This window comes from Macrobrachium rosenbergii, chromosome 27 (assembly GCF_040412425.1).
Source record: "Macrobrachium rosenbergii isolate ZJJX-2024 chromosome 27, ASM4041242v1, whole genome shotgun sequence".
In the NCBI taxonomy this organism is placed as follows: domain Eukaryota; kingdom Metazoa; phylum Arthropoda; class Malacostraca; order Decapoda; family Palaemonidae; genus Macrobrachium; species Macrobrachium rosenbergii.
Genome location: NC_089767.1, coordinates 34,125,716 through 34,139,203, shown reverse-complemented (window position 1 = coordinate 34,139,203; position 13,488 = coordinate 34,125,716). Strand labels below are relative to the sequence as shown.

General features: G+C 36.7%; 1 protein-coding gene across 1 annotated transcript; it reads left to right on the top strand.

Annotated features, from left to right (window-relative positions):
• The first annotated feature begins 3,837 nt into the window (after positions 1 to 3,837).
• On the top strand, positions 3,838 to 13,248 carry LOC136853597 (AN1-type zinc finger protein 1-like). The gene is made up of 5 exons (XM_067129344.1): positions 3,838 to 4,373; positions 5,372 to 5,491; positions 6,699 to 6,842; positions 7,814 to 7,990; positions 12,992 to 13,248. Exons 1-5 carry the CDS (start codon positions 4,212 to 4,214, stop codon positions 13,190 to 13,192), a joined length of 804 nt encoding a protein of 267 aa, XP_066985445.1. The 5' UTR covers positions 3,838 to 4,211; the 3' UTR covers positions 13,193 to 13,248.
• Positions 13,249 to 13,488: the final 240 nt, after the last annotated feature.

Sequence of the window (13,488 nt, the reverse complement as noted above, 5' to 3'; positions counted from 1 at the left end):
ATATATATATATGTGTGTGTGTGTGTGTGTGTGTGTGTTACTCATTTAGGTAACCAAATCTCCGTTATCTCGGATGTATGTTAATTAATACTGAATGAGAATTTTGCTTCACTTCAGTATATATATATATATATATATATATATATATATATATATATATATATATATATAATAATAATAATAGACATACAGTAACAATAATACCCAACGGACAAGAACCGAACCTTAGTACCGTAGAAAAGTGGGAATTTATTCACATCCAAAAATCGTAAATATTAATCAAAAATACGAACATAAATATATGGATGAAGCCACAAATTATAAATGGTGCCCAGTTTCCTAATATTTTTAAGTAAAACAAAAGGAAGCGTCATTGATTAGCCTGACACAGACGAACAACAGTAAGGTAAAAAACCCGATACAAGGAACAGTGACAGGCAGGTGTTCGTTTCGCGTTTTATCGACTTCAAATTATCAACTTGTCGCGTTGAACAGGTAAGCTTTAGTCCTGATAATTTAAAGGCCATATATACGTGTGTGAAATGAGTTGGGAATGGGCCTGTGTGGCCGCTACGACGCAAAGCTAGAATGTAATTTACGAGAGCGTGCGTCTTTGGTGTAGGCCAATTCATAAATGGCATAAATGGTCCTAGCTTAAGCTACTTTGAGAACCTTAGGACAGACGAGCTTTAAGTTCGTATATATTAGCCGTTAGAGACCTTATAAGGCTCAGAATTGTTACCGTAGGCCTACAACCTAATGCCTTCATTGGGCATAGACTCAGGCCCAGGATGACTTCGGTCACGTGTCGGGAGTTCCAAACGTGACGCCTAATTTTTTATGTAATTTATGATTTTTTTTTCCCAATTTTTATTAGTAACAGCCAGATTTTCGTTTTAGGTTTATATCCATTATTGGAGGACCCCAATTGGGTGCTGTTGTTGCAAGGTGTATTAGAATAAAAAACTACCCTAGCTCAGGCGTAATACCCTATTCATGAGCGTAGCCAACACTATTCATTAATCACAACCAAGTAAAAAAAATACAAAGGCCATGCATCTGAACTGACATAGGCAAGGCTAGTATGCAGTTGGAGGTGTCCAAGATTAGGTTAGGTAAAGGTAGGTTTTGTTAGGTTGTATTTCCTCAGAAGTACTTAATGCTGCCGTTAAGGGTTAGCCTTAACCCTATGCCAGACTGCGTGACTTTCCATCTACATTGGGTCTCGCCAATCTCCAAAAAATTTATAAATCGTGAAAGTGTAGCAAGGACACCTGGGATACATTCCAATATAACCTAAGATGCTGGGGGCCTCACTTATCAGGGAGGTAGGGGCTTTACCCATCCCTGGACCCCCTCACCTAACCTGACTTAGAGCATCATTAAAGTCACTGTGTAAAATACAGGGATGCATCCATGTATTTTACACTCTGACTTTAGTAACTAGTCTGTGCTATTGCATAGGCGGTAATAGGCTGGACAAGTTGCGCATACATGTCTTTCTGGTGTATATAGTAACTAGTCTGTGCTATTACATAGGAGGTAATAAGTTGGACAAGTTGTGCGTGCATTTCTTTCGGTTGTATGTAATATCATCTTGCCTAGGGGAAGCTAGAAGTGTAGCAAAAATGGGAGACCCATCTTTAAAATGTTACTCTAGGGTATGGTGCCTTATGGTCCAAAGCCCCCCCCCCTGCCAGGTCAGGGCATGATGCCCAAGGTAAAGGTAAGGGAAAGTTGTCCATAAATAAGACAAAATAGTTGGACCATAGGCTAACTCACTAGGGACACCCCTTGTCTCCTCCTTAGCATTGCTTACACATTATTCCTTACCTTAAGGTAAGAATAAATGCATTTTTTGTTTCCTCTTGGTTATTTACTTTTTGAGCAACTCAGTTATAAAATGTTATTACATCTGTATTTCACATTAAGTTGGGTAATTCTATATATTAGCTCCGCGCCTGTTTTTACCTTTTCAACTGGTTTTTTTCAACACTTTTAGGGTTTCTGATACTGGCGGTGCATCTGTTCGTTGTCGGCCAAATGGAATATCCCTTCACTGTGTTTAGTACTGTTATTGCACTTGCCGGACAGGATACGAACCGTTCGAAACAGACGTATATATATACCCTTGCTCTGTCTTGTGAAGATCGCGTATGGAAACCCCTTGTTGGATGGACTTCGGGGGTTAATTACAGGTTAATTAGACTCAAGCGCCAAAAATGAAAGGTAAATTCATAAATAGCAACCAAAAAGCTGTAGAAAAAGTCAAGTTAGAGTGCCATCGGCGACATGGAGCTACCCTATAGTTCTACCTTAAGTTGTATCATATTCCTGCCAGCACTTCTGACACGCAAGGTATTATTATACAACTGAATGTATCAGGTTTGCAAAATTGTATATTTTTAGCTTCTTGTAAGTTCTTGGGAAACACAAACAGTGGTATAGCTTGAGAGCCCGTGATTATTTTTTTTTTTTATTTTTGCTGTGTTATGTTCAGGTAACTAAATATATGGAATTATGGGTATTAAACACAGTGCACTCTTCTTTGAAATAGTGCTGAACTGGCTCTTTTATGCTCAGGGTAACTAATAATGCTCCCTTGCACTGAAAACTTTATACTGTATATGAAACTGTGCATGGTCCCATAAAATTGGTCTCATTTCCCTGGCTGCTGCAGTTCAAACCACTTGTAAAAATTCTCAAAACCAAGTGGCAACATCGTTGTAATTTCAGTGTTAATGATTATAAAGGTGAACATTTTTAGAAAGTTAAAAGTATATTTTTCCCATGTTTTAGTGTTTCCAGTTATTTTTACCATCATTTCTACTGTGGTTGGAGATGAGGGGTTCATTTGGAAATCTTGATTCTGATGAAGGTAAGGCTAATAGCCCTGCCCTTAGTACATAACAGGTTCTTTAGTTAAATTCTTCATAGTGACGTGGTGGGCTAGGTTTATCAGTATGATTTACAGTGCCCCAGATCAGTCCATTCAGGATTTTCTAGTGCCCTAGGTTGAGCTAGGCTGCATCCATGTAAAGTACTTTCATATAATTTATAATAACCAGTCAGGTAGGCCACAGTGCCCTGGTTTAGGATAGGTCAAGTTAGGATGCACATCCATGTTTTCATATGATTTATGGCAACCTAGATAGATTGTAACGTCAAGGGGATTGCTGCCCTAGGGAAGGTTAGGATACAGCCTTGTATTTCACTCAAGTTTTCATATTCATATTCTCCATCTTTTATATTTATTGTAAAATCTGTGTAAAGGAGAAGCTACAAAGGTTGAATAATATTCCCTTGTAGCACCCCACTTTGTACAGCATCTGGTTTGTTTGTGGGTATTTCAGTTAACTTTACATATTTAATAGGAATACTATGTGATGTAAGACCTTTAATATATGTCTGTAGGCATTGTCAAATGCCTTCTTGTAGTCAACAAAAGCCATCAGGAGGGGACTTCTTAAATTTTATACTCTGCTGCACAATATTTCTTATCACAAGTATTTATATGCAATTCCTGCCTTCTCTAAAACCATATACTGTGCTGTACTGTATTCAGTACAGTATATATCGGTACACAAGGTGAATTTGATTCTTCATGGTAGTGTGGTTACCGATTGCACTCTGTTTAGTGTGTATGTATATATTTAAATGCCACCACAGAAGTTAGAGCTTCTTCAAATATTTTTATCGTTGTTGTGATAAGTGTATTTCTAAAACAATTGTACAGAAATTGAGATTTTTGAGGTAATTGTGGTAATGAAAAATAAATTTTCGAGCATTTTAACTTTTTTCTTGTCTTCTCATTTTGCACTTTTATTATTTTTACAGCAAATCTGCTTATGGACTCCCAGGTGCAGTTAGATGGACGCTTACTAGAGCTGGTGGATTCTGGGTGGCGGACCGATAGTCTTCCTAGTGACGAGATTGCCGTCCCCATTCAGGAACTTCCTGATCCAGAACCTGATGCGACAACACCTAACCAGACTTTGCGGCAACAAGAGCACAAGTGGCAGGATCTGATGTTGTCAAATCTCTCAGATTTTCAGACCCAGAATGTCACTACTTAATATTTTGTAATTTAACTTAATTTTTTCACTTTATTTTAGCATAAAAATTCATTAGCACTGCTAGTTGTAATTCACATAGATTGAAATAGTTTTTAGTACTTTATCTAAAGTAACAGCTTATCTGAAAGAATCAGGATGGAGTTGCCAGAATTAGGAAAACAGTGTCAGGTCTCTTCTTGCAAGCAGTTGGATTTCCTCCCTATCAAATGCCACTTTTGTAGTGCCTTGTTTTGCAAAGATCACTTTCCTCCGCAATACCATGACTGCAGTGGAGATTACAATAAAGTTGTGGATAAGGTTAGTTTCCATGGTTTATTATTCTGTATTTACTGTAATTTGTATCTTAAATTTTCACTTGGAGTCTTTGATAATATGAATCTAAATGCACAAACCTCTTTTTTTCTTACTCAGTAATGCTCAGTATGGTGCTTTTAACACTGGTTGATTCCTGTACTGAAGGTAAAATGCAGTTACTGTATTTTTATCTGTCAGTGTGTGAAACAGAAATAAATGAAAGCATATCATATAGGTTTAGACGAGTCATCCTGAAGGCTTATAATACTACTGTATATGCAAAGTTAATGCATCCAGCTTATGCAGGTGGTTTTATCCAAATCTGCTTCAGCTCTAAAGGTAGTGAATTAAGTTGCAGATGTGACAGGGAGATCCCTCTATTGCTTGGTAAATCAGATATGGGGACTCAAGATTTCTTGTCTAATGAATGACCCTTTAATGATATGCAATTGCAGATTTATTAAAAATTTTAAAATTATTTGCATTGCTTGAGGAATCTCTATTTTATGTGAAAAGTAGTGTGGGTATTGAATATCATGGGAACTGTTGGGTTGTTGGGTAGTTTTAGTACCTAGAACAGTTCTGATGAACATGTATTAAAATACAGTACAAAAGACACCATCTTTTCAGTGAATTCTAAGAATGTCTTGAACCATGTTGTTATAGAAGCAATTGTTATGTTTAAGTTTTTGTTTAAAGTGATGTTTAAATTACTCTGAAGGTAATGTAATTAAATATCATTGAAATTTATATGATTAAAATTAAAAATCAGGGTATATTATTGTAGAAAAAAAGTTAGCAAAACTTTCCTCAATTGTGCGTTCTTTGCACACACAGTAAACCTGATTAGCAGGTGACTGTTTACAACTTTTTTACTCAAATATTGAACTATTTATCCTTACAGTACTTGTAACTGTACATATATTCATATGCAGTAACAGCATACATTCTTGTTTGGTGTTTAAAGAAATAAATCAGATTTAAAAATCTTTATTTCACAGAGGCCTGGAGGAGGTCCAGTGCATTACCCTTGTGAACTTGAAGGATGTAAGAATGGTGAATTGGCTCCAGTCATTTGTCCAGCATGTACGAAGAATTTCTGCCTTGCCCATAGACACCAGGTATGCACAGTCTCAGTATGGTTCTTGTTTCAGAACTTGTCTTGGTAATGGTGACAAATAGATATTTGGTAGATTGCATGATCATTTAAGCCTGATATTTTTTACAAATTACAGTTCAGTGTTCACTTACCTGGTCCTGATACTTGAAGCTCTAATGTACTAAGAATTAACCACATAGGTTTAAAGATATTCTTTTTTCTCAGAGCTTACCCTGATATTGCTGTCAAGCTTGCTTATCAGTATATTGATTGTAATTCATCTACCAATTGTTTAATGCTCCCTTATGAGTAATCTAATCTTTACTCAGTTGTACAGTACTGACAGTACAGTCGACCCCCGCCTATTCGTGGTTCTGGATTCGTGGTATCACCTATTTGTGGATTTTTCTGCGGAACGTATATCCACATTATTTGCAGAAAAATTTGCCTGTTCGCGGAATCTTTCGAGAAATATTCACTAATTACTATACTTTCATATTTTTGTAACTAAATACATTTATCATGATAAAACTATTAAAATAGTAAGGTATAAGCATTTTTAGAGGGGTTTTTGCTTTGAACTATCATAATAGTCAGTTAGAAGCATTTTTAGTGGGGTGTCAAGCATTCGTGGATTTTAGCTATTCGCGCAGGGGGTTGTGGTTCCTAGCCCTCACGAATCCTGGTGGTTGACTGTAAATCCTCACTACAGTATTCTGGACTAACTAAGGAAAGTATCTGTTGTTTGACTGTCCACCTTTACAGAAAATATACTATTCTAGGCTAAGCTTCCTATCATTATCCTGTTAAATAATGATATGCAAATTCCCAGACCAGTGAATCATAGATATTACATTATTCTTAGGGCTAGGTATTAGGAATGAGTCCCAAATTACAAAGTTTTAGGGCTAAGATGCAGAAAGATGATAAAAAGGGCTCGTGTTTGTTGTTGGTGATTTTGATACTCACTGTAGGATTGATTGAACCCATTTTTTTCCTACTGATTGCCATGGTGTAAGGGCTCTTGATTTTGTTTTTCATCTGTGTCTGGCTTTGAACAGACCTCTGAATTTTCTCGATGAAAGAGAGCATAATGTACAATACATACTTTACAAAAATTTTTCTTAATACAACTGTATTTAATCTTTAATACTTATTTAATCTTGATGAAAGTATCAGTGTGCAAAATTTTATATGGCTTATCATCTTACAAGTCTTCATCTAACCAGGTTGACCACAATTGTCCATCATATGAACCTCCTGTTAACCCCATGGCTGAAGCAGCAGCAAAGGTTCAGAAAATCACCGAACGTCTGGATTCAGCTGATTCCAAGAAGGGCCAAGGGAGAAAATCTGATAAATTAGCTGCAAAGGTATAGTATGGAGAAATTTCAGCTTGGAAATTATATATCTTTATTGAGTAGAATTGGTGTCGAGTTGATTTAACACATTTTTGCTTACCTTTTTATAAAAAATACAGTATATTAGTTTGAAAACTTACAGGACTTGAAGGTTGAATATATACGTAAGTAAAGATGCTTGTAAATTCCCAATGTTGATCCAAAGAGTTTGCCAACAAGGTATACAATGAGATTTTGAGAGATTTTTTTATATTTTTCTCTTCATTATAAACACCATGATTCTGTCATTAGCTTAACTCAGAATTTGAGAAAATGTGTAGCACAAAGAAGTAAAATGTAATGGTTTCTTCACTTTTTATAAATTACAGGCATTTCCCATAATTTCATGGCCTTTAGTTAATGTATACTGTAAAGTATAGGTTTACATTTCACTTGTAAATGTGAAGACTACATAGCCATATACTAAATTTCTGGGGTCTTGCAAGTGTTTGTATACAACAAAAATCAGAATACAGTATAAGTATTAAATGCCTTTGTTCTTTTTAGCAGAAAATTCAGTCTTTGACTACTTTGTATTAAATTTTGGATAAATATAATTTTCCAAGATTGAGATTGAAGAGGTAATTTAGTTTTACTATTTCATTTACAAATTGTCTTTCCTATTCACTAGTGAAAAAAATAATTAGAAACCTCAAGATCACCTTAAATTGTCATGTACACTAAATTCCTAAGTTATAGCTACATTTTATAGTACGTATTTAGATGTCGTACTGTACTGCAGTGATATGTCATTGTTTATGTTTTACAGTGTCTCATTAATTATAGCATGCTTCTGTACTTTGAAGCAATTCTCACTCTTCTTTAGACCTAACAGTGCAGATGATTTAGGCAAACAGTTGTGTTGTTCAATGCCTTGTACTTTTAGCTGATATATATCAGTTATTGAGAATTTTTTTTAAACAGGTTTTTTTCTAATTTTACAGGTTCAGTTAATGAAATTAAAACAGAAGTCTGTGGGTCAAGGAGATTTACCACAAGATGAGAGGCTGTACTTTCTTGCGCTTCTTCCCAAAGCCCACTCAGTCACTACTCAAGCTGTTTATGTCTCACATCACTGGAGTATTGGCAAAGCTATAGATACCATAGCTACCCTTTCTAAGGTGAGATACAGTATGAAGAATGCAGTGTGCTACTTTCTGTGTTTTCACTACTGTTTAGTTATTCTCTCTTCATGAAGGGTTACTAGAGGTTTTTGCTTGCTTTTTCTGCTCTATTTATATATATGAATATACCAGTATATGGAACTTTAAATTTGTCATTTTAATATATGACTGCTTGGCCTTCTTGCATAATTAAGTTCATCACAGACCTATTACATTTAGTTACATTTATGGTTTGAATGTCTACAGTGTTTTATTTAACAAACAAAAGAGGGTGTTGAACACTATGGGTCCTGCTTGTTGGGATTTATCCCAGATATTAAGCAACACATACACCTACTTGTGTTAAACTCTCACTTTTCATGGCTGTGAAGAGTTACAGCTTGCTGTTTTCCCCAGATATGGCCGTTATCCTTAACCCTTAATGGACAGGCATCATTAAATGAGTATCTGTAACAGGTTTAGAGTGATGGACGGGCAAACTCATATGAGTATTAATATTACGCGCCATACAATCTGGATGAATTTAGCGGGAAAGATGTTCATATCACTTCAGTGGTCGATAAATGACTTATGGCAACTTTAGTAGCTCGGCACAGGACGGGGGATCAGTGTGCGTTGAGACTTGGTTGGGGAATATATTGCCCCTCTCTATCCCATGACGTCTTTTTATTTATTTGCTCATAAATATACCCAGGTATTGCTGTTAGTTTTAGTTCATATCTTTTATGATAGTATGTCAGTTATAATTGGAATTTTGCAGTTTTAGTTCTCACCTTTTATGATAGTATGTCAGTTATAATTGTAATTTTGCAAAGAAAAGTGCCAAGAAATATTAGAAAAAACGTGTATACCTCACAAAAGGTTACTGCATTTCCCCATCTCGGTAAATCTTGTAAATATTTTACAACAAATATACTCAGAATTTTTTACTGGTTTTAGTTCTTATCTGTTACAATAGTGTTTGCGCTGTAATTATAATTTTACAAAATAAAATAATAGGAAAAAACATGTATAACTTGTTAAATTAGCATATTTTTAAGAGTGTCTTATAAAAGAGGCCCCACACAGGGTTGTATGTAGCCACTTTAACTTCCTGTGGAAGGTAGGGAAAAATTGTCAAAAAATTTTTTTCTTACACCATGTGCATTTGCATATCTTACTCTTTCCATTGATGTGTTTTTTCTTAAATTAGCCAACCTTCAAGTTCCCCCCAGTTGGGGGGGTGTTTTTAATATATATTCAGCCCGTCCCTTAAGGGTTAAGAGCTCCCAGTTCATCTTACAGCAGCATTATTCATTCACTTCACCTTTTCATACATCCTTTCCTTCCTCTTTATCCAGAGTGGTAATTTAACAACTATGATTACTCTGCTGTGTAGTTTTCATTTTTCCCAGTCACTGGTTTTTTTTGGACAAGCACTTTGGATACTAATTAAAACAAATCCTTCTGAAAGTATTCTGCTTGCTTTTCTTTTTAGTGGATGGTGCTGCTGTGACACTTTTACAGGTGAAGTACTAAACAATTTTTCTGGTTAACACTGGTTTTGTACCAGATACACTTAATTAAGCTGTGTGTATATTTTGTTGAAATTATTAGGTTGAATATTGTGGAGTTAGTCTGTGTTTCACTTCCAAGTGTTATCAGATAGGTTTCATTATCCATCAGTAATTTTTGATGGGCATTTTCATGGTGTATTTAACTTAGCTCTGTAACCTCTGTGAGTATTTTCTGTAATTGGTAATTTCATACTTGATAACAAGTGGCTCTTGAACTTTGCCAGGGTTTTGTGTTGCAAGTATTCTATATTCCAGTTTAATAGTCTTAGGAGTTTTCATGTACTGTCTCATGCGTATTAATATATAAAATAGGGAGATTCTTGTTGGTTTATATTTTTTGCCTCAAAGCTTACCTTTTTTGCCTATTTAGACTGGTTGCTGTCCTATTGGACTTGACTAGGAGGAGGTTTATTACCTTGTGTATTGTTTTAGATGCTTCCCCTAATTCAGCGTTGGTCTCCTGACCTGCAGCAGTCCTTTGCTACAAGTAGCAATTAAGGAGCCTCAGTCATCCAGAATGGTCAGTCCATCAGATGTGTTTGTCAAGTTCCTTCTCATTTGTTGCAGTTGTTTCAACTTACCAGCATGAGATGTCACCTTCATGGAGGAGGACAAGTAAAATTCACCTCAAGCAGTACCTGTTTGTATCATTACAGGGCAGATGCAGGCATCTATAAATTGCATGTTAGCTGTCACACCAGCATCTCTTTTGATCTTCCAGTCTTGGCTTGATGGTCCTTCTCCAGCTTCAGTTCTAAGATGTTACCACTATTCCTGAATTGTCCTAACCAGATTATGATGCATGCAGAGCCACAAAACCATATTGGAGTAACGGAAGTATAGCCTGGTGTCTTCTGCAGCTATCATTGTTATCAAAGGAAAGAGTTCTGTTCTAGCATGTGTCAGACTCTGGTTGGACAGACATTATCAGGGCTGTGCTGAGATCAGGAATCAAGACAGGAGCCCATAGCAGCAGATATCAGTGCTACTTTCAGAAGCCAGACCAAGGTGAATGTTCAGGGAACCAAGTACGACAACACTTCTAATTTGGAACCACACAAGATACAAGGACCATGAGGAGAAAAAGGAATGTTCAGGGATTAGAGTTGTAGACACAGCAAAGATTCCTCTGTGGAACCAAGTAGGTACCAGAAGGTAGGACTACAGTCATGGATCCCAGCAGGACAGCACCTCAACAAATGCAGCCCATGAGAAAGGCAATTCACCTTTGTATACATGCCAGGATCAGGGCATTGCCAATGCAAGAGAAGCAACCTTGGCAGCACTAGACAGGAAAGTAAGCCAACATTAAGGATAGGGCTGACACAGGATGGCAGACAGTACCTAAACTTATTTTGAGAAAAAATACTTCCCTCATGATGTCTGCATCTTTGTCAAGTGATGTCTCTTCATACACCCTTCCTGTGGGTGGCTGAGCTTTGATGGTTCAAAGTCAACTGAGAGACCTGTGGCATTTTGGCACTCACTTCCATAACCTTGCATAGGAGTCTTGCTTTATTTATTATCAAGTCTTCAGTAGGGTTACAAATTTTGACATCAAGTTACAAATTTTGACATCAAAGTATGGAAGTGATACTGTTTCTTGTGACCAACAACTGATGATGATTTGCCATTCCAGCAGGGGCTCATAGGGTCATAGCAGTTCATTGAGCTGCTAATTGATTTCACGCAAGGCAAATAAGTCTAGTTTCCAGTAGTAGTGATGTTGTGGTGGCAAGTTCTATGATTGTTTTTGCAGGTTAAGCCTACAGCCCAATCACCATCCACAAACACACTTTCAGCAGTTGAATGGCCATCTCATAGTTCTCAGTAGTTCAAGTTTGAGGATAATTTTATAGGCGTCTACCTTGAGCTAACTGCAAGGGTACCTCAAGGTAGAAATGTACAAAATGATCCTCAACCTTGAACTCACTATTGGGAACTATGAGGTGGCCATTCACTGCTGAAAGTGCGTTTGTGGATGGTGACTGGGGCTGCAGGCTTACCTGCAAATACAATCGTAGAACTTGCCACAACTTCACCCATAATTACTGGAAACTCAGACTTATTTGTGTGAAATCAATTGGCAGCTTATTAAATACCACGACCCTATATTAGCCCATGCTGGAATGGCAATCATATCAGTTGTTAGTCACAAGATACAGTGTCACTCCTATACTTTGATGCCAAAATTGGCAGGCCCACCGTAGACAAGATAGAGACTGGGGACTCCTAAGCAAGGCTATGGAGAGGAGTGCCAGAGTACCATGTCTCTCAGTTGGCACTGAACTACCAAAAGCTCAACCACCCACAGAAATGGTAAATGAAGAGAGACTGCTTGACAAAGATACACAATACTGGATTGCTGAAAGCAAGCTGGGGAGATTCTCAGTGATGTTTACAGCTGCAACACATGCAACAGAATGAGCTGGGTCATTCCTTCCAACCAGTGGCTCACATGGGCAGACAAGCGCTTACAGTTGTTCTACTTCTTATAGACTTCAGAATGGGTTATTTGGGGATATTGCAGTCAGGATTCCAGCATGATGGGCTTACCTTGAGGAAGCCTGAGTTGCAATTCTCAATGTCATGCATCCAGCACCTCCTCTTCAGGATGATCTTGATAGGTGTCTGCATACCTTCCTACACTGTGGCTTTGTCTAGGCACTTCATATACCTCTAGTTTGAGAAGTGTTTGCATGGCTCCTTAAGGTCTTGATGACATTGATTTGTCTCTGTTTTCTCTAACAGCAGTTCCACCTCTTTCTTTGCTGCTTCACCCTGCAGTTTCCTTTGGAATTCGAACTATTGGCAGGGGTATTATTGCCTGTCGGGTGGTGTTTCAATCTTCTTACAGGTGGTGTTTTCTCTGGTTGCCTTTTCAGTGTGCAGTGTTATGGTGCCTAGATCCACTAATATTGTGCAATTAGGACTGTATATAACAATAGCATAAATATAATCAACAAATCTTGAATTATATGAATAGCAGTCAATAATATACTCAGTTGGGAATAAGACAGGTAATCCAAGTTATAGGGAAAAAATTAGATATCCCATCAAGAGAAAGTGTGTTTGTGTGATGGAATGTAAATAAATAAATATACAGTATATATAAACAACTGATCACTGAAAAACCACCAGATCAAAGTACATTTAGTACAGTGGCTACAGAAAAAAAAAATAGTGAAAAGACTGAGCAAAGCTGTTGATTAACTTTTAGGAATAACAGTACTAATGAGTAAACAAACAAAATGGGTAGACTTTGTCAGAATTGAATGTATGATAGCTTTCACCTGACTTGCTAGAGTGTGGGGGTATACCAAAAATTTTATTTTGTTTAATTACATTTTTCAGGTTCTGTAATTAATTGTAGAAAACAACCTAAAAGTCTCTAGCTAAGCATGAAGAAATCACTAATTTAATCATTTTAATTTACTTTCAGGTTCCCAATCGCAATAATATGACAGGTGCTGACAAGTTGGTACTTTTTCGTGCCAGTGATGGATCTCATTTAGGCTCCATGGATTTAACACTAAAATCCCTTGTAGATGAAGGGCAGCTTTTCAATGGTCAGTCTATAATCATGGAATATGTTTCTCCAGGCACTGAGCAGTTAGAGTCATTTAAAACATATAAAGCATAATGACAAAATTAAGCATAATGACAAAAAATTTATAATAAAATTGGAATGAATAAAAATATTTGTATATCCTTTTTTCAACACAGAACAAAGTTACTGAGGCAGCTAAAAAATGGTATACAACCCCCAAAATATTGTAACAGGAAGAGTTTTAAACCTAGAGTGATGGCAAAACTTGAGAAACAATGTTTCTCAAAATGCAACTTCAGAAAAGACATACAGTGCCAAAAACAATGTACAAAAGCAAGAATATGGAATATTTAAATTTATGAGGCAAGTTATAACAGACAAGAACCTAG

What these genes read in the sequence shown, in the direction of transcription:
- LOC136853597 (XM_067129344.1), top strand. Translation starts at nt 4,212, where the DNA reads ATGGAGTTGCCAGAATTAGGAAAACAGTGTCAGGTCTCTTCTTGCAAG. An exon ending in ACAATAAAGTTGTGGATAAG is followed by an intron (nt 4,374 to 5,371) that starts GTTAGTTTCCAT and finishes TTTATTTCACAG; the next exon opens with AGGCCTGGAGGAGGTCCAGT. An exon ending in CCATAGCTACCCTTTCTAAG is followed by an intron (nt 7,991 to 12,991) that starts GTGAGATACAGT and finishes ATTTACTTTCAG; the next exon opens with GTTCCCAATCGCAATAATAT.